Consider the following 23083-nt stretch of genomic DNA (forward strand, 5'->3'; position numbering starts at 1 on the left):
CTCTGACTGGCTGGGTGTGATGGGTCAGGACGTGGGTGGAGGGGAAGCTTTCTCTCTGACTGGCTGGGTGTGATGGGTCAGGACGTGGGTGGATGGGGAAGCTTTCTCTCTGACTGGCTGGGTGTGATGGGTCAGGACGTGGGTGGGATGGACCTCCTCCTCAGTGACCCTGAGTTGTTCCCATTCCTCAGTGACCCTGAGTTGTTCCCGTAGTAAAACCTCCTCCTCACTGACCCTGAGTTGTTCCCGTAGTAAAACCTCCTCCTCAGTGTGACCCTGAGTTGTTCCCGTAGTAAAACCTCTCTCTGGTTGTTTTTCATGCAGTATAAATCCAGGAAGAGATAGTGTCCCTAAAAGTCAGCTGTGTTTTCTGCTAACGGATGATTACAGGGAGGAAGATAAAAGCTCTGAGCTTCTAATACTTCAAAGACAAGTCTCCTCTCCCTCCTCATCTTCATCCTCCCACCCCTCCTCCTCCTCCTCCTCCTGCTCTCTCCATCTTCCCTCCTCCAGACCCCCGCCACACACACACACACACACACACAGCACACACACACACACACACACACACACACACACACACACACACACACACACCCGAAGACAGTGAGCTGTGAATGAAGGTAGCTAGCTAGGTAAGTGGTGTTTGTGAGTGTCAAAGCATCGGGTCTGAAGGGGTAAACACTTCCTGGTACGTCCTGTATCGTTACTGTGTTGAGAAGGAAGGACTGTTGGAGTGAGTGAGAGGTCCTGGAACAAGGAGACACACCCAACTCTGTCTTCTTCTGTTGTCATATTAAGAGGAGTGTGATCAACACGGATTCACTCAGCGTTCGCTAACAACAGGCTGAGTTAATATGAGAGGATATTTATCTGAAGTCTTCCTGTTCACACTGACCTTGATTATAACGACTGGGTTATCAGTCACCCTGTCCCTTCAGTCAGACTTGTCCTGTCTCAGTCATCCTGTCCCTTCAGTCAGACTTGTCCTGTCTCAGTCATCCTGTCCCTCCAGCCAGACTTGTCCTGTCTCAGTCATCTTGTCCCTTCAGCCAGACTTGTCCTGTCTCAGTCATCTTGTCCCTTCAGCCAGACTTGTCCTGTCTCAGTCATCCTGTCCCTCCAGCCAGACTTGTCCTGTCTCAGTCATCTTGTCCCTTCAGCCAGACTTGTCCTGTCTCAGTCACCCTGTCAATGTGGAGGCTATATACAGGGGGTACCGGTACAGAGTCAATGTGGAGGCTATATACAGGGGGTACCGGTACAGAGTCAATGTGGAGGCTATATACAGGGGGTACCGGTACAGAGTCAATGTGGAGGCTATATACAGGGTGTACCGGTACAGAGTCAATGTGGAGGCTATATACAGGGTGTTACGGTACAGAGTCAATGTGGAGGCTATATACAGGGGGTACCGGTACAGAGTCAGTGTGGAGGCTATATACAGGGTGTTACGGTACAGAGTCAATGTGGAGGCTATATACAGGGGGTACCGGTACAGAGTCAATGTGGAGGCTATATACAGGGTGTTACGGTACAGAGTCAATGTGGAGGCTATATACAGGGGGTACCGGTACAGAGTCAATGTGGAGGCTATATACAGGGGGTACCCGTACAGAGTCAATGTGGAGGCTATATACAGGGTGTTACGGTACAGAGTCAATGTGGAGGCTATATACAGGGGGTACCGGTACAGAGTCAATGTGGAGGCTATATACAGGGGGTACCGGTACAGAGTCAATGTGGAGGCTATATACAGGGGGTACCGGTACAGAGTCAATGTGGAGGCTATATACAGGGGGGTACCGGTACAGAGTCAATGTGGAGGCTATATACAGGGGGTACCGGTACAGAGTCAATGTGGAGGCTATATACAGGGGGTACCGGTACAGAGTCAATGTGGAGACTATATATAGGGGGTACCGGTACAGAGTCAATGTGGAGGCTATATACAGGGGGTACCGGTACAGAGTCAATGTGGAGACTATATACAGGGGGTACCGGTACAGAGTCAATGTGGAGGCTATATACAGGGGGTACCGGTACAGAGTCAATGTGGAGACTATATACAGGGGGTACCTGTACAGAGTCAATGTGGAGGCTATATACAGGGGGTACCGGTACAGAGTCAATGTGGAGGCTATATACAGGGTGTTACGGTACAGAGTCAATGTGGAGGCTATATACAGGGGGTACCGGTACAGAGTCAATGTGGAGGCTATATACAGGGTGTTACGGTACAGAGTCAATGTGGAGGCTATATACAGGGTATTACGGTACAGAGTCAATGTGGAGGCTATATACAGGGTGTTATGGTACAGAGTCAATGTGGAGGCTATATACAGGGTGTTACGGTACAGAGTCAATGTGGAGGCTATATACAGGGGGTACCGGTACAGAGTCAATGTGGAGGCTATATACAGGAGGTACCGGTACAGAGTCAATGTGGAGACTATATACAGGGGGTACCGGTACAGAGTCAATGTGGAGGCTATATACAGGGTGTTACGGTACAGAGTCAATGTGGAGGCTATATACAGGGGGTACCGGTACAGAGTCAATGTGGAGGCTATATACAGGGGGTACCGGTACAGAGTCAATGTGGAGGCTATATACAGGGGGTACCGGTACAGAGTCAATGTGGAGGCTATATACAGGGGGTACCGGTACAGAGTCAATGTGGAGGCTATATACAGGGTGTTACGGTACAGAGTCAATGTGGAGGCTATATACAGGGTATTACGGTACAGAGTCAATGTGGAGGCTATATACAGGAGGTACCGGTACAGAGTCAATGTGGAGACTATATACAGGGGGTACCGGTACAGAGTCAATGTGGAGGCTATATACAGGGTGTTACGGTACAGAGTCAATGTGGAGGCTATATACAGGGGGCACCGGTTAGTCCTGGACTACTTTGCAGATATGAAACAAACAGACAGTCGTAATATCAGTCAAACATTATCAAATTCCCAGTTTATGCTACAAAACCAAGTTTGTAAGCGTTTTATTAAAACAGATTCTCTCTGAGTCAGTGTTATGACGAACACTAAGGCATTGTTGTCAGAATAGATGGACGCAGTTCAATTCATGATCAATATATAATTCACCAAAAAAAAATGTTGTCTATCCCAGCTGGCCTGATACATTGTTTACTGCCTCCACCCTTTAGGGATTCACTGTTTTTCACTTTCAATGACTCAATATTGGGGTTTTTTTTTATTATAAAAACAGACCACTGTGACTGGGAATGTCAATACAATCCAACTAGCCTGGGCAATGATCACAAGTCAGTCATAACGTGGCTAATAGTGCTCGCTGCCCCGCGGGTCCAATGGGACACACAAGAGACTATAAATGAGTCATCGACTTTATTAAATCACAGCCTTGTTTTTGCGCACACTGGTGAATTCAACTTCAATTTTGTCTGTTTTCGTGTGTCCTCGTCGACAGCTCGGGGGAGGGGGGGGGGGGGGGAGTGTACAGGCGTGTGCCAAAGTCCGAGCTGGGATACTAAAATGTTGCGGTCTGGCATCGGTTTTGTAAAGCTTTGACAATGAATAAACCCCTGGAACACAACACCATGCAGACTGGCTACTCTACTGGCTACTCTACTGGCTACTCTACTGGCTACTCTACTGTAATACACCATGCAGACTGGCTACTCTACTGGCTACTCTACTGGCTACTCTACTATAATACACCATGCAGACTGGCTACTCTACTGGCTACTCTACTGTAATACACCATGCAGACTGGCTACTCTACTGGCTACTCTACTGTAATACACCATGCAGACTGGCTACTCTACTGGCTACTCTACTGTAATACACCATGCAGACTGGCTACTCTACTGGCTACTCTACTGTAATACACCATGCAGACTGGCTACTCTACTGGCTACTCTACTGTAATACACCATGCAGACTGGCTACTCTACTGGCTACTCTACTGTAATACACCATGCAGACTGGCTACTCTACTGGCTACTCTACTGGCTACTCTACTGTAATACACCATGCAGACTGGCTACTCTACTGTAATACACCATGCAGACTGGCTACTCTACTATAATACACCATGCAGACTGGCTACTCTACTATAATACACCATGCAGACTGGCTACTCTACTGTAATACACCATGCAGACTGGCTACTCTACTGGCTACTCTACTGTCATACACCATGCAGACTGGCTACTCTACTGTAATACACCATGCAGACTGGCTACTCTACTATAATACACCATGCAGACTGGCTACTCTACTGTAATACACCATGCAGACTGGCTACTCTACTGTAATACACCATGCAGACTGGCTACTCTACTGTAATACACCATGCAGACTGGCTACTCTACTGTAATACACCATGCAGACTGGCTACTCTACTGTCATACACCATGCAGACTGGCTACTCTACTGTAATACACCATGCAGACTGGCTACTCTACTATAATACACCATGCAGACTGGCTACTCTACTGTAATACACCATGCAGACTGGCTACTCTACTGTAATACACCATGCAGACTGGCTACTCTACTGTAATACACCATGCAGACTGGCTACTCTACTGTAATACACCATGCAGACTGGCTACTCTACTGTAATACACCATGCAGACTGGCTACTCTACTGTAATACACCATGCAGACTGGCTACTCTACTGTAATACACCATACAGACTGGCTACTCTACTGTAATACACCATACAGACTGGCTACTCTACTGTAATACACCATGCAGACTGGCTACTCTACTGTAATACACCATGCAGACTGGCTACTCTACTGTAATACACCATACAGTAAGGCTGGCTACTCTACTGTAATACACCATACAGTAAGACTGGCTACTCTACTGTAATACACCATGCAGACTGGCTACTCTACTGTAATACACCATGCAGACTGGCTACTCTACTGTAATACACCATGCAGACTGGCTACTCTACTGTAATACACCATGCAGACTGGCTACTCTACTGTAATACACCATGCAGACTGGCTACTCTACTGTAATACACCATACAGTAAGACTGGCTACTCTACTGTAATACACCATGCAGACTGGCTACTCTACTATAATACACCATGCAGACTGGCTACTCTACTGTAATACACCATACAGTAAGACTGGCTACTCTACTATAATACACCATGCAGACTGGCTACTCTACTGTAATACACCATACAGTAAGACTGGCTACTCTACTGTAATACACCATACAGTAAGACTGGCTACTCTACTGTAATACACCATACAGTAAGACTGGCTACTCTACTGTAATACACCATACAGTAAGACTGGCTACTCTACTATAATACACCATACAGTAAGACTGGCTACTCTACTACACCATACAGTAAGACTGGCTACTCTACTGTAATACACCATGCAGACTGGCTACTCTACTGTAATACACCATGCAGACTGGCTACTCTACTGTAATACACCATGCAGACTGGCTACTCTACTATAATATACCATGCTGACTGGCTACTCTACTGTAATACACCATGCAGACTGGCTACTCTACTATAATTCACCATGCAGACTGGCTACTCTACTGTAATACACCATGCAGACTGGCTACTCTACTGTAATACACCATGCAGACTGGCTACTCTACTGTAATACACCACGCAGACTGGCTACTCTACTGTAATACACCATGCAGACTGGCTACTCTACTGTAATACACCATACAGTAAGACTGGCTACTCTACTGTAATACACCATGCAGACTGGCTACTCTACTGTAATACACCATGCAGACTGGCTACTCTACTACACCATACAGTAAGACTGGCTACTCTACTATAATACACCATACAGTAAGACTGGCTACTCTACTGTAATACACCATACAGTAAGGCTGGCTACTCTACTGTAATACACCATGCAGTAAGACTGGCTACTCTACTATAATACACCATACAGTAAGACTGGCTACTCTACTGTAATACACCATACAGTAAGACTGGCTACTCTACTGTAATACACCATAAAGTAAGACTGGCTACTCTACTATAATACACCATACAGTAAGACTGGCTACTCTACTGTAATACACCATACAGTAAGGCTGGCTACTCTACTGTAATACACCATACAGTAAGACTGGCTACTCTACTGTAATACACCATACAGTAAGACTGGCTACTCTGCTGTAATACACCATACAGTAAGACTGGCTACTCTACTATAATACACCATACAGTAAGGCTGGCTACTCTACTATATTACACCATACAGTAAGACTGGCTACTCTACTATATTACACCATACAGTAAGACTGGCTACTCTACTGTAATACACCATACAGTAAGACTGGCTACTCTACTGTAATACACCATACAGTAAGACTGGCTACTCTACTGTAATACACCATACAGTAAGACTGGCTACTCTACTGTAATACACCATAAAGTAAGGCTGGCTACTCTACTGTAATACACCATACAGTAAGACTGGCTACTCTACTGTAAGACACCATACAGTAAGGCTGGCTACTCTACTGTAATACACCATACAGTAAGGCTGGCTACTCTACTGTAATACACCATACAGTAAGGCTGGCTACTCTACTATATTACACCATACAGTAAGACTGGCTACTCTACTGTAATACACCATACAGTAAGGCTGGCTACTCTACTGTAATACACCATACAGTAAGACTGGCTACTCTACTGTAATACACCATACAGTAAGACTGGCTACTCTACTGTAATACACCATACAGTAAGACTGGCTACTCTACTGTAATACACCATACAGTAAGACTGGCTACTCTACTGTAATACACCATGCAGACTGGCTACTCTACTGTAATACACCATACAGACTGGCTAGTCTACTGTAATACACCATGCAGACTGACTACTCTACTATAATACACCATGCAGACTGACTACTCTACTATAATACACCATGCAGACTGACTACTCTACTATAATACACCATACAGTAAGGCTGGCTACTCTACTGTAATACACCATACAGTAAGACTGGCTACTCTACTATAATACACCATACAGTAAGACTGGCTACTCTACTATAATACACCATACAGTAAGGCTGGCTACTCTACTGTAATACACCATACAGTAAGACTGGCTACTCTACTGTAATACACCATACAGTAAGGCTGGCTACTCTACTGTAATACACCATACAGTAAGACTGGCTACTCTACCGTAATACACCATACAGACTGGCTACTCTACTGTAATACACCATACAGTAAGACTGGCTACTCTACTGTAATACACCATACAGTAAGACTGGCTACTCTACTGTAATACACCATACAGTAAGGCTGGCTACTCTACTGTAATACACCATACAGTAAGGCTGGCTACTCTACTGTAATACACCATACAGTAAGGCTGGCTACTCTACTGTAATACACCATACAGTAAGACTGGCTACTCTACTGTAATACACCATACAGTAAGACTGGCTACTCTACTATAATACACCATACAGTAAGACTGGCTACTCTACTGTAATACACCATACAGTAAGACTGGCTACTCTACTGTAATACACCATACAGTAAGACTTGCTACTCTACTATAAGACTGGCTACTCTACTGTAATACACCATACAGTAAGACTGGCTACTCTACTATAATACACCATACAGTAAGACTGGCTACTCTACTATAATACACCATACAGTAAGACTGGCTACTCTACTATAATACACCATACAGTAAGACTGGCTACTCTACTGTAATACACCATACAGTAAGACTGGCTACTCTACTATAAGACTGGCTACTCTACTGTAATACACCATACAGTAAGACTGGCTACTCTACTATAATACACCATACAGTAAGACTGGCTACTCTACTATAATACACCATACAGTAAGACTGGCTACTCTACTATAATACACCATACAGTAAGGCTGGCTACTCTACTGTAATACACCATGCAGACTGGCTACTCTACTACACCATGCAGACTGGCTACTCTACTGTAATACACCATACAGTAAGACTGGCTACTCTACTGTAATACACCATACAGTAAGACTGGCTACTCTACTGTAATACACCATACAGTAAGGCTGGCTACTCTACTGTAATACACCATACAGTAAGACTGGCAACTCTACTGTAATACACCATACAGTAAGACTGGCTACTCTACTGTAATACACCATACAGTAAGGCTGGCTACTCTACTGTAATACACCATACAGTAAGGCTGGCTACTCTACTGTAATACACCATACAGACTGGCTACTCTACTGTAATACACCATACAGTAAGTCTGGCTACTCTACTGTCATACACCATACAGACTGGCTACTCTACTGTAATACACCATACAGTAAGGCTGGCTACTCTACTATAATACACAATACAGTAAGACTGGCTACTCTACTGTAAGACACCATACTGTAAGGCTGGCTACTCTACTGTAATACACCATACAGTAAGGCTGGCTACTCTACTGTAATACACCATACAGTAAGGCTGGCTACTCTACTATATTACACCATACAGTAAGACTGGCTACTCTACTGTAATACACCATACAGTAAGACTGGCTACTCTACTGTAATACACCATACAGTAAGGCTGGCTACTCTACTATAATACACAATACAGTAAGACTGGCTACTCTACTGTAATACACCATACAGTAAGACTGGCTACTCTACTATAATACACCATACAGTAAGGCTGGCTACTCTACTATATTACACCATACAGTAAGACTGGCTACTCTACTGTAATACACCATACAGTAAGGCTGGCTACTCTACTATAATACACCATACAGTAAGACTGGCTACTCTACTGTAATACACCATACAGTAAGGCTGGCTACTCTACTGTAATACACCATACAGTAAGACTGGCTACTCTACTGTAATACACCATACAGTAAGACTGGCTACTCTACTATAATACACCATACAGTAAGACTGGCTACTCTACTACACCATACAGTAAGACTGGCTACTCTACTGTAATACACCATGCAGACTGGCTACTCTACTGTAATACACCATGCAGACTGGCTACTCTACTGTAATACACCATGCAGACTGGCTACTCTACTATAATATACCATGCTGACTGGCTACTCTACTGTAATACACCATGCAGACTGGCTACTCTACTATAATTCACCATGCAGACTGGCTACTCTACTGTAATACACCATGCAGACTGGCTACTCTACTGTAATACACCATGCAGACTGGCTACTCTACTGTAATACACCACGCAGACTGGCTACTCTACTGTAATACACCATGCAGACTGGCTACTCTACTGTAATACACCATACAGTAAGACTGGCTACTCTACTGTAATACACCATGCAGACTGGCTACTCTACTGTAATACACCATGCAGACTGGCTACTCTACTACACCATACAGTAAGACTGGCTACTCTACTATAATACACCATACAGTAAGACTGGCTACTCTACTGTAATACACCATACAGTAAGGCTGGCTACTCTACTGTAATACACCATGCAGTAAGACTGGCTACTCTACTATAATACACCATACAGTAAGACTGGCTACTCTACTGTAATACACCATACAGTAAGACTGGCTACTCTACTGTAATACACCATAAAGTAAGACTGGCTACTCTACTATAATACACCATACAGTAAGACTGGCTACTCTACTGTAATACACCATACAGTAAGGCTGGCTACTCTACTGTAATACACCATACAGTAAGACTGGCTACTCTACTGTAATACACCATACAGTAAGACTGGCTACTCTGCTGTAATACACCATACAGTAAGACTGGCTACTCTACTATAATACACCATACAGTAAGGCTGGCTACTCTACTATATTACACCATACAGTAAGACTGGCTACTCTACTATATTACACCATACAGTAAGACTGGCTACTCTACTGTAATACACCATACAGTAAGACTGGCTACTCTACTGTAATACACCATACAGTAAGACTGGCTACTCTACTGTAATACACCATACAGTAAGACTGGCTACTCTACTGTAATACACCATACAGTAAGGCTGGCTACTCTACTGTAATACACCATACAGTAAGACTGGCTACTCTACTGTAAGACACCATACAGTAAGGCTGGCTACTCTACTGTAATACACCATACAGTAAGGCTGGCTACTCTACTGTAATACACCATACAGTAAGGCTGGCTACTCTACTATATTACACCATACAGTAAGACTGGCTACTCTACTGTAATACACCATACAGTAAGGCTGGCTACTCTACTGTAATACACCATACAGTAAGACTGGCTACTCTACTGTAATACACCATACAGTAAGACTGGCTACTCTACTGTAATACACCATACAGTAAGACTGGCTACTCTACTGTAATACACCATACAGTAAGACTGGCTACTCTACTGTAATACACCATGCAGACTGGCTACTCTACTGTAATACACCATACAGACTGGCTAGTCTACTGTAATACACCATGCAGACTGACTACTCTACTATAATACACCATGCAGACTGACTACTCTACTATAATACACCATGCAGACTGACTACTCTACTATAATACACCATACAGTAAGGCTGGCTACTCTACTGTAATACACCATACAGTAAGACTGGCTACTCTACTGTAATACACCATACAGTAAGACTGGCTACTCTACTATAATACACCATACAGTAAGGCTGGCTACTCTACTGTAATACACCATACAGTAAGACTGGCTACTCTACTGTAATACACCATACAGTAAGGCTGGCTACTCTACTGTAATACACCATACAGTAAGACTGGCTACTCTACCGTAATACACCATACAGACTGGCTACTCTACTGTAATACACCATACAGTAAGACTGGCTACTCTACTGTAATACACCATACAGTAAGACTGGCTACTCTACTGTAATACACCATACAGTAAGGCTGGCTACTCTACTGTAATACACCATACAGTAAGGCTGGCTACTCTACTGTAATACACCATACAGTAAGGCTGGCTACTCTACTGTAATACACCATACAGTAAGACTGGCTACTCTACTGTAATACACCATACAGTAAGACTGGCTACTCTACTATAATACACCATACAGTAAGACTGGCTACTCTACTGTAATACACCATACAGTAAGACTGGCTACTCTACTGTAATACACCATACAGTAAGACTTGCTACTCTACTATAAGACTGGCTACTCTACTGTAATACACCATACAGTAAGACTGGCTACTCTACTATAATACACCATACAGTAAGACTGGCTACTCTACTATAATACACCATACAGTAAGACTGGCTACTCTACTATAATACACCATACAGTAAGACTGGCTACTCTACTGTAATACACCATACAGTAAGACTGGCTACTCTACTATAAGACTGGCTACTCTACTGTAATACACCATACAGTAAGACTGGCTACTCTACTGTAATACACCATACAGTAAGACTGGCTACTCTACTATAATACACCATACAGTAAGGCTGGCTACTCTACTGTAATACACCATGCAGACTGGCTACTCTACTACACCATGCAGACTGGCTACTCTACTGTAATACACCATACAGTAAGACTGGCTACTCTACTGTAATACACCATACAGTAAGACTGGCTACTCTACTGTAATACACCATACAGTAAGGCTGGCTACTCTACTGTAATACACCATACAGTAAGACTGGCAACTCTACTGTAATACACCATACAGTAAGACTGGCTACTCTACTGTAATACACCATACAGTAAGGCTGGCTACTCTACTGTAATACACCATACAGTAAGGCTGGCTACTCTACTGTAATACCTCATACAGACTGGCTACTCTACTGTAATACACCATACAGTAAGTCTGGCTACTCTACTGTCATACACCATACAGACTGGCTACTCTACTGTAATACACCATACAGTAAGGCTGGCTACTCTACTATAATACACAATACAGTAAGACTGGCTACTCTACTGTAAGACACCATACTGTAAGGCTGGCTACTCTACTGTAATACACCATACAGTAAGGCTGGCTACTCTACTGTAATACACCATACAGTAAGGCTGGCTACTCTACTATATTACACCATACAGTAAGACTGGCTACTCTACTGTAATACACCATACAGTAAGACTGGCTACTCTACTGTAATACACCATACAGTAAGGCTGGCTACTCTACTATAATACACAATACAGTAAGACTGGCTACTCTACTGTAATACACCATACAGTAAGACTGGCTACTCTACTATAATACACCATACAGTAAGGCTGGCTACTCTACTATATTACACCATACAGTAAGACTGGCTACTCTACTGTAATACACCATACAGTAAGGCTGGCTACTCTACTATAATACACCATACAGTAAGACTGGCTACTCTACTGTAATACACCATACAGTAAGGCTGGCTACTCTACTGTAATACACCATACAGTAAGACTGGCTACTCTACTGTAATACACCATACAGTAAGACTGGCTACTCTACTGTAATACACCATACAGTAAGACTGGCTACTCTACTGTAATACACCATACATCGATGCTGCATTCAACTGCACCAGAGATCCATGCAGTGCAAAACAATTTAAACCACTTTTTAAGTTTAAATGTTACAATAAACCTATAGCTTCATTTTTGTTATTTGAAGTTATACAATATTTTTTGATTAGGGTGGAATCATATTATGTATGTCTGCAAGCATAGCAGCAAAGGCTGGACAAATGTGTATCGCTTTTGTTTTGATATGTTAATGCTATGTACCTCGAGGGGGAAAAAGTATTTGATCCCCTGCTTATTTTGTACGTTTGCCCACTGACAAAGAAACGATCAGTCTATAATTTTAATAGTAGGTTTATTTGAACAGTGTGAGACAGAATAACAACAAAAAAATCCAGAAAAACGCATGTCAAAAATGTTATAAAATTATTTGCATTTTAATGAGGGAAATAAGTATTTGACCCCCTCTCAATCAGAAAGATTTCTGGCTCCCAGGTGTCTTTTATACAGGTAACGAGCTGAGATTAGGAGCACACTCTTAAAGGGAGAGAGAGAGAGAGAGAAAGGGGAGAGAGGAGAAAGAGAGAGCGAGAGAGAGAGGGGAGAAAGAGAGCGAGAGAGCAGGGTGAGAGAGAGAGAGAAGGGTGAGAGAGAGAGCAGGGTGAGAGAGAGAGCAGAGTGAGTGAGAGAAAGAGCAGGGTGAGTGAGAGCAGGGTGAGAGAGAGAGCAGAGTGAGAGAGAGAGAGCAGGGTGCGAGAGAGAGAGCAGAGTGAGAGAGCAGGGTGAGAGAGAGAGTGAGAGAGAGAGAGAGAGAGTGAGAGAGCAGAGAGAGAGAGAGAGTGAGAGAGAGAGCAGGGTGAGAGAGCGAGAGCAGGGTGAGAGAGCGAGAGCAGGGTGAGAGAGAGAGAGCAGGGTGAGAGAGAGAGAGCAGGGTGAGAGAGAGAGCAGGGTGAGAGAGAGAGAGAGCAGGGTGAGAGAGAGGGAGAGCAGGGTGAGGGAGAGCAGGGTGAGAGAGAGCAGGGTGAGAGAGAGAGCAGGGTGAGGGAGAGAGCAGGGTGAGAGAGAGAGCAGGGTGAGAGAGAGAGCAGGGTGAGGGAGAGAGCAGGGTGAGAGAGAGAGCAGGGTGAGAGAGAGAGCAGGGTGAGGGAGAGAGCAGGGTGAGAGAGAGAGCAGGGTGAGAGCAGGGTGAGAGAGAGCAGGGTGAGAGAGAGGGAGAGCAGGGTGAGAGAGAGAGAGCAGGGTGAGAGAGAGAGAGCAGGGTGAGAGAGAGAGCAGGGTGAGAGCGAGAGAGCAGGGTGAGAGCGAGAGAGCAGGGTGAGAGCGAGAGAGCAGGGTGAGAGCGAGAGCAGGGTGAGAGAGAGAGCAGGGTGAGAGCGAGAGAGCAGGGTGAGAGCGAGAGAGCAGGGTGAGAGAGAGAGCAGGGTGAGAGAGAGAGAGAGCAGGGTGAGGGAGAGAGCAGGGTGAGAGAGAGAGCATAGTGAGCTGAAGACATACTTTCCGCTGCTCCAGGTCTCCAGCAGGTGTGTTTCCAGTCTAACGTGCCCATGTCCTTCCTGATCCCTGGTTGTGTTCCCCTCGTGACGTGGTTGGTTTCCCCACCATTACCCCACCATTACCCCACCGTTACCCCACCATTACCCCGCCGTTACCCCACCGTTACCCCACCGTTACCCCACCGTTACCCCACCGTTACCCCGCCGTTACCCCACCGTTACCCCACCGTTACCCCACCGTTACCCCACCATTACCCCACCGTTACCCCACCGTTACCCCACCATTACCCCACCGATACACCACCATTACCCCACCGTTACCCCACCGTTACCCCGCCGTTACCCCACCGTTACCCCACCGTTACCCCACCGTTACCCACCGTTACCCCACCGTTACCCCACCGTTACCCCACCATTACCCCACCGTTACCCCACCGTTACCCACCGTTACCCCACCGTTACCCCACCGTTACCCCACCATTACCCCGCCGTTACCCCACCGTTACCCCACCGTTACCCCACCGTTACCCCACCGTTACCCCGCCGTTACCCCACCGTTACCCCACCGTTACCCCACCGTTACCCCACCATTACCCCACCGTTACCCCACCGTTACCCCACCATTACCCCACCGATACACCACCATTACCCCACCGTTACCCCACCGTTACCCCGCCGTTACCCCACCGTTACCCCACCGTTACCCCACCGTTACCCACCGTTACCCCACCGTTACCCCACCGTTACCCCACCATTACCCCACCGTTACCCCACCGTTACCCACCGTTACCCCACCGTTACCCCACCGTTACCCCACCGTTACCCCACCGTTACCCACCGTTACCCCACCGTTACCCCACCGTTACCCCACCATTACCCCACCGTTACCCCACCGTTACCCCACCGTTACCCCACCATTACCCCACCGATACACCACCATTACCCCACCGTTACCCCACCATTACCCCACCGATACACCACCATTACCCCGCCGTTACCCCACCATTACCCCACCATTACCGCACCGTTACCCACCGTTACCCCACCGTTACCCCACCGTTACCCCACCGTTACTCCACCGTCTGACTGCAGCCCGTCGTGCCGTGGTGTCACAGCCCTGCCGGTTCAACCCCTCTCACCACGGCCCAGAGCCCCCCCCCTCCCCAGTTGAGCTAACAGCCAAAGGAACAGCCAGTCGGTCAGCTGAGCAGCCAGTCGGTCAGCTGAGCAGCCAGTCGGTCAGCTGAGCAGCCAGTCGGTCAGCTGAGCAGCCAGGCCTGTAACGTTCAAGAACACCTGTTGAGCAGCGCAGGCAGCACACAGCAGCCCGACGGCTCCAATATACCTTCTAGCCATGAGCTCATCGGAACAGTCATTGAGAGAGTCGCTGCTGTAGCCCACGCTAGGCTAAACCTGGCGGGAGGTTTTGTTTTGCTACTTGGCTTGGAAATGAAACCAAACCTGTCAGGCGTCATCTAGCTGCTACAGAGTTTATTTATTTATAGACCTGAGAGAGGAGAGGAGGGGAGAGGAGAGGAGGAGAGGAGGGGAGAGGAGAGGAGGAGAGAGAGGGGGAAGAGGAGAGTGGTGGAGGAAGAGAGGAGAGGGAGAGTAGGGGAGATGATCGGAGGGGATGAGTGGAGAGGGGGAAGAGGAGAGTAAGGGAGGGGAGGAGAGAGGGGGGAGAGGAGAGTAAGGGAGGGGAGGAGAGATGGGGAAGAGGAGAGTAAGGGAGGAGAGAGAGAGGGGATGGGAGGAAAGGAGAGAGAGGGGGAAGAGGAGAGGAGGGGATGAGAGGAGGGGGAAGAGGAGAGGAGGGGATGAGAGGAGGGGGAAGAGGAGAGTAGGGGAGGGGAAGGGAGGAGAGGGGAGAGAGGGGAAAGAGGAGGGGAGGAGAGGGAGATGAGAGAAATGGGGGAGAGGAGAGTAGGGGAGAGGAGAGAGGGGAGGAGAGTAGGGTAGTGGAGGAGAGGAGACTTGCTGCCATGAGCCAATATAGGTCTCAGTCAGGTCCAACAATGAGGTGATTCTGAAAGGGATTAGTTTGATTTCTGGATGGGTCCTAACCCCCTGGACTTCTGGATGGGTCCTAATCCCCTGGATTTCTGGATGGGTGCTATGAACTGGTCAACAGTAGAGCTCTATAGGACCTGGTCAACAGTAGAGCTCTATAGGACCTGGTCAACAGTAGAGCTCTATAGGACCTGGTCAACAGTAGAGCTCTATAGGACCTGGTCAACAGTAGAGCTCTATAGGACCTGGTCAACAGTAGAGCTCTATAGGACCTGGTCAACAGTAGAGCTCTATAGGACCTGGTCAACAGTAGAGCTCTATGGGACCTGGTCAACAGTAGAGCTCTATGGGACCTGGTCAACAGTAGAGCTCTATAGGACCTGGTCAACAGTAGAGCTCTATAGGACCTGGTCAACAGTAGAGCTCTATGGGACCTGGTCAACAGTAGAGCTCTATGGGACCTGGTCAACAGTAGAGCTCTATAGGACCTGGTCAACAGTAGAGCTCTATAGGACCTGGTCAACAGTAGAGCTCTATAGGACCTGGTCAACAGTAGAGCTCTATAGGACCTGGTCAACAGTAGAGCTCTATAGGAACTGGTCTACAGTAGAGCTCTATAGGACCTGGTCAACAGTAGAGTCCTATAGGACCTGGTCAACAGTAGAGCTCTATAGGACCTGGTCAACAGTAGAGCTCTGTAGGACCTGGTCAACAGTAGAGCTCTATAGGACCTGGTCAACAGTAGAGCTCTATGGGACCTGGTCAACAGTAGAGCTCTATAGGACCTGGTCAACAGTAGAGCTCTATAGGACCTGGTCAACAGTAGAGCTCTATAGGACCTGGTCAACAGTAGAGCTCTATAGGACCTGGTCAACAGTAGAGCTCTATAGGACCTGGTCAACAGTAGAGCTCTATAGGACCTGGTCAACAGTAGAGCTCTATAGGACCTGGTCAACAGTAGAGCTCTATGGGACCTGGTCAACAGTAGAGCTCTATGGGACCTGGTCAACAGTAGAGCTCTATAGGACCTGGTCAACAGTAGAGCTCTATAGGACCTGGTCAACAGTAGAGCTCTATAGGACCTGGTCAACAGTAGAGCTCTATAGGACCTGGTCAACAGTAGAGCTCTATGGGACCTGGTCAACAGTAGAGCTCTATGGGACCTGGTCAACAGTAGAGCTCTATGGGACCTGGTCAACAGTAGAGCTCTGTAGGACCTGGTCAACAGTAGAGCTCTATAGGACCTGGTCAACAGTAGAGTCCTTTAGGACCTGGTCAACAGTAGAGCTCTATAGGACCTGGTCAACAGTAGAGCTCTATAGGACCTGGTCAACAGTAAAGCTCTATAGGACCTGGTCAACAGTAGAGCTCTATAGGACCTGGTCAACAGTAGAGTCCTATAGGACCTGGTCAACAGTAGAGCTCTATAGGACCTGGTCAACAGTAGAGCTCTGTAGGACCTGGTCAACAGTAGAGCTCTATGGGACCTGGTCAACAGTAGAGCTCTATGGGACCTGGTCAACAGTAGAGCTCTATAGGACCTGGTCAACAGTAGAGCTCTATAGGACCTGGTCAACAGTAGAGCTCTATAGGACCTGGTCAACAGTAGAGCTCTATGGGACCTGGTCAACAGTAGAGCTCTATGGGACCTGGTCAACAGTAGAGCTCTATAGGACCTGGTCAACAGTAGAGCTCTATAGGACCTGGTCAACAGTAGAGCTCTATGGGACCTGGTCAACAGTAGAGCTCTGTAGGACCACGTGCAGTTAGAAGCCTGCTAGAGTCGTAGTACGGATGAAGCCTGCTAGAGTCGTAGTACGGATGAAGCCTGCTAGAGTCGTAGTACGGATGAAGCCTGCTAGAGTCGTAGTACGGATGAAGCCTGCTAGAGTCGTAGTACGGATGAAGCCTGCTAGAGTCGTAGTACGGATGAAGCCTGCTAGAGTCGTAGTACGGATGAAGCCTGCTAGAGTCGTAGTACGGATGAAGCCTGCTAGAGTCGTAGTACGGATGAAGCCTGCTAGAGTCGTAGTACGGATGAAGCCTGCTAGAGTCGTAGTACGGATGAAGCCTGCTAGAGTCGTAGTACGGATGAAGCCTGCTAGAGTCGTAGTACGGATGAAGCCTGACCTGGAACGAAGCTGGCTAGCTTTATAAAACTGGTAGGATGCCCCTCTGGGTTCACCAGGGTTCACCCATCTAATGCATCTTCACTGGTCTACACATCATGGGGAATATAAATTACACCCTTTTACTAATGGGCCCTGGTCTAAAGTAGTGCACTATATAGGGAATAGGGTTCCGTAGGGCCCTGGTCTAAAGTAGTGCACTATATAGGGAATAGGGTGGCATTGGGCTCTGGTCTAAAGTAGTGCACTATATAGGGAATAGGGTGGCATTCGGCTCTGGTCTAAAGTAGTGCACTATATAGGGAATAGGGTGGCATTGGGCTCTGGTCTAAAGTAGTGCACTATATAGGGAATAGGGTGGCATTCGGCTCTGGTCTAAAGTAGTGCACTATATAGGGAATAGGGTGGCATTCGGCTCTGGTCTAAAGTAGTGCACTATATAGGGAATAGGGTGGCATTCGGCTCTGGTCTAAAGTAGTGCACTATATAGTGAATAGGGTGCCATTGGGCTCTGGTCTAAAGTAGTGCACTATATATATGGAATAGGGTGCCATAGGGCTCTGGTCTAAAGTAGTGCACTATATATAGGGAATAGGGTGCCATAGGGCTCTGGTCTAAAGTAGTGCACTATATAAGGAATAGGGTGCCATTGGGCCCTGGTCTAAAGTAGTGCACTAAATAGGGAATAGGGTGACATTTTGGATACACTTTGTATATTTACAGCCCTGCTCTGGTGGAGAGAAGTCACTTACAGTTGTGGGACCCCATCCAGCAGCCCACACGGCCAAGCCCTTATTACCCAGCCACAGTGTGGTCTACAGCAGGCTAGGAGATGAACCCACAGGCATGAGGTTATGGTTACTCAGGGAGGGAGGGAGGGAGGGAGAGAGAGAGAGGACAGTGAGAGGGAAAGGACAGTGAGAGGACAGTGAGAGAGAGGGAGAGGACAGTGAGAGAGAGGGAGAGCGTGGGAGAGGACAGTGAGAGGGAGAGGACAGTGAGAGAGAGGGAGAGGACAGTGAGAGAGAGGGAGAGGACAGTGAGAGGGAGAGGACAGTGAGAGAGAGGGAGAGGACAGTGAGAGAGAGGGAGAGGACAGTGAGGGAGAGGACAGTGAGGGAGAGAGAGGGAGAGGACAGTGAGAGGACAGTGAGAGAGGGAGAGGACAGTGAGAGGGAGAGGACAGTGAGAGAGGGAGAGGACAGTGAGAGAGAGAGGACAGTGAGGGAGAGGACAGTGAGGGAGAGGACAGTGAGAGAGAGGGAGAGAACAGTGAGAGAGAGGGAGAGGACAGTGAGGGAGAGGACAGTGAGAGAGAGAGAGGACAGTGAGGGAGAGGACAGTGAGGGAGAGGACAGTGAGAGAGAGGGAGAGAACAGTGAGAGAGAGGGAGAGGACAGTGAGGGAGAGGACAGTGAGTGAGAGAGAGGGAGAGGACAGTGAGAGGACAGTGAGAGAGAGGGAGAGCGTGGGAGAGGACATTGAGAGAGAGGGAGAGGCCAGTGAGAGGGAGAGGACAGTGAGAGAGAGGGAGAGGAGAGGGAGAGGACAGTGAGAGAGAGGGAGAGGACAGTGAGAGGGAGAGGACAGTGAGAGAGAGGGAGAGGACAGTGAGAGCGAGGCCTCATCTTCTCTGTTTCCTCCTCATAGTGAGGGGTTCAGGAACGTCCATCACTGGAGCTCCTCACCATCTGGTGGCCTGGTGACTCATGGCTGTTATCTATGGACTCTGTTATTCAACCAGCACAGTTCCCCTAGAGTTACTCAACATTAACATAGATCAGTCCCCTAGAGTTACTCAACATTAACATAGATCAGTCCCCTAGAGTTCCCCTAGAGTTACTCAACATTAACATAGATCAGTTCCCCTAGAGTTACTCAACATTAACATAGATCAGTCCCCTACAGTTCCCCTAGAGTTACTCAACATTAACATAGATCAGTCCCCTAGAGTTACTCAACATTAGCATAGATCAGTTCCCCTAGAGTTACTCAACATTAACATAGATCAGTCCCCTAGAGTTACTCAACATTAACATAGATCAGTCCCCTAGAGTTACTCAACATTAACATAGATCAGTTCCCCTAGAGTTACTCAACATTAACATAGATCAGTTCCCCTAGAGTTACTCAACATTAACATAGAGCAGTTCCCCTAGAGTTACTCAACATTAACATAGATCAGTCCCCTACAGTTCCCCTAGAGTTACTCAACATTAACATAGATCAGTCCCCTAGAGTTACTCAACATTAACATAGATCAGTTCCCCTAGAGTTACTCAACATTAACATAGATCAGTTCCCCTAGAGTTACTCAACATTAACATAGATCAGTTCCCCTAGAGTTACTCAACATGAACATAGATCAGTCCCCTACAGTTCCCCTAGAGTTACTCAACATTAACATAGATCAGTTCCCCTAGAGTTACTCAACATTAACATAGATCAGTCCCCTACAGTTCCCCTAGAGTTACTCAACATTAACATAGATCAGTTCCCCTATAGTTACTCAACATTAGCATAGATCAGTTCCCCTAGAGTTACTCAACATTAACATAGATCAGTCCCCTAGAGTTATTCAACATTAACATAGAGCAGTTCCCCTATAGTTACTCAACATTAACATAGATCAGTCCCCAAGAGTTACTGAACATTAACATAGATCAGTCCCCTACAGTACCCCTGTAGTTACTCAACATTAACATAGATCAGTATCCTAGAGTTACTCAACATTAACATAGATCAGTCCCCTATATATTTTTTCATTACTTTTACCAGATCTAATGTGTTATATTCTGTTACATTAATTTCACATTTCCACAAACTTCAAAGTGTTTCCTTTCAACTGGTATCAATAATCTGCACATCCTGGCTTCAGGTCCTGAGCTACAGGCAGTTAGATTTGGGTATGTTTTTTTAGGCGAAAATCGTTAAGCGGTTTTAACCCATAACCCCCCCCTTAAGTCCAGATATACTGTTAACCCCCCCCCCACACCGCCGCAGGGCTGAAACAGAAGACCCGGACAGCTCCAAATCCCCTCGTTCCTCCCCAGGCTCATCAGAGGTTCCGCTGCGTTCTCTTCATCGTCATTCCGGGACATTCCACGGCACGCCAGAGCCCTCTCCCTAATCCCCACGGCACGTCAGGGCCCTCTCCCTAATCCCCACGGCACGCTGGTCATTATCAATACCATCCTCTGGCATTACCTCAGCCTCATATTGTTGCTAAAGATTATTAGTTAAGAATAAACCTCCTGAAAGTCTTGAGTTTCATAGAGATTTATCAAGAGAAAATGTTATTCTTGGCTTTGTGGACCACACTTTTTGAACACATGGCTACCTCAAAGGCTGAACACGGGAACATGGTTAATACCTGGCGGGAGGAACATGGTTACTACCTGGCGGGAGGAACATGGTTAATACCTGGCAGGAGGAACATGGTTAATACCTGGCAGGAGGAACATGGTTAATACCTGGCAGGAGGAACATGGTTAATACCTGGCAGGAGGAACATGGTTAATACCTGGCAGGAGGAACATGGTTACTACCTGGCAGGAGGAACATGGTTAATACCTGGCAGGAGGAACATGGTTACTACCTGGCGGGAGGAACATGGTTACTACCTGGCAGGGGGAACATGGTTAATACCTGGCAGGAGGAACATGGCTAATACCTGGCAGGAGGAACATGGCTACTACCTGGCAGGAGGAACATGGCTACTACCTGGCAGGAGGAACATGGCTAATACCTGGCAGGAGGAACATGGCTACTACCTGGCAGGAGGAACATGGCTAATACCTGGCAGGAGGAACATGGCTAATACCTGGCAGGAGGAACATGGCTAATACCTGGCAGGAGGAACATGGCTACTACCTGGCAGGAGGAACATGGCTAATACCTGGCAGGAGGAACATGGCTAATACCTGGCAGGAGGAACATGGTTACTGTTCAGAGCTTGTTGAACCTCCCTCTGCTGTCCTGGTCTGTATGTGTTGTCTTCCTGGCCAGTGTCCAGGGCGTAGCGGTGACCCTGCTGGTCTGTATGTGTTGTCTGTAGGTGCAGTCTTCCTGGCCAGTGTCCAGGGCGTAGCGGTGACCCTGCTGGTCTGTATGTGTTCTCTGTAGGTGCTGTCTTCCTGGCCAGTGTCCAGGGCGTAGCGGTGACCCTGCTGGTCTGTAGGTGCTGTCTTCCTGGCCAGTGTCCAGGGCGTAGCGGTGACCCTGCTGGTCTGTATGTGTTGTCTGTAGGTGCTGTCTTCCTGGCCAGTGTCCAGGGCGTAGCGGTGACCCTGCTGGTCTGTATGTGTTGTCTGTAGGTGCTGTCTTCCTGGCCAGTGTCCAGGGCGTAGCGGTGACCCTGCTGGTCTGTATGTGTTGTCTGTAGGTGCATGGTCTAATACCTGGCCAGGAGGCACAGGGTTACTGTTCAGCGCTTGTTGAACCTCCCTCTGCTGTCCTGGTCTGTAGGTGCTGTCTTCCTGGCCAGTGTCCAGGGCGTAGCGGTGACCCTGCTGGTCTGTATGTGTTGTCTGTAGGTGCTGTCTTCCTGGCCAGTGTCCAGGGCGTAGCGGTGACCCTGCTGGTCTGTATGTGCTGTCTGTAGGTGCTGTCTTCCTGGCCAGTGTCCAGGGCGTAGCGGTGACCCTGCTGGTCTGTATGTGTTGTCTGTAGGTGCTGTCTTCCTGGCCAGTGTCCAGGGCGTAGCGGTGACCCTGCTGGTCTGTATGTGTTGTCTGTAGGTGCTGTCTTCCTGGCCAGTGTCCAGGGCGTAGCGGTGACCCTGCTGGTCTGTATGTGTTCTCTGTAGGTGCTGTCTTCCTGGCCAGTGTCCAGGGCGTAGCGGTGACCCTGCTGGTCTGTATGTGTTGTCTGTAGGTGCTGTCTTCCTGGCCAGTGTCCAGGGCGTAGCGGTGACCCTGCTGGTCT

At 47.3% G+C, this 23083-nt stretch overlaps 1 protein-coding gene across 1 annotated transcript in view; it reads left to right on the forward strand.

Moving 5' to 3' along the window:
* Positions 1-22488, forward strand: part of LOC106591508 (intermembrane lipid transfer protein VPS13B) — a 336266-nt gene extending 313778 nt beyond the window's left edge. The window contains 1 exon segment of the mRNA XM_082957077.1: positions 22283-22488. Coding sequence (XP_082813203.1) covers positions 22283-22473 — 191 coding nt within the window. The 3' untranslated portion in view covers positions 22474-22488.
* The last annotated feature ends 595 nt before the right edge of the window (positions 22489-23083 follow it).

Source organism: Salmo salar, chromosome 10 (assembly GCF_965601325.2).
Source record: "Salmo salar chromosome 10, fSalSal1, whole genome shotgun sequence".
NCBI classification, from domain to species: domain Eukaryota; kingdom Metazoa; phylum Chordata; class Actinopteri; order Salmoniformes; family Salmonidae; genus Salmo; species Salmo salar.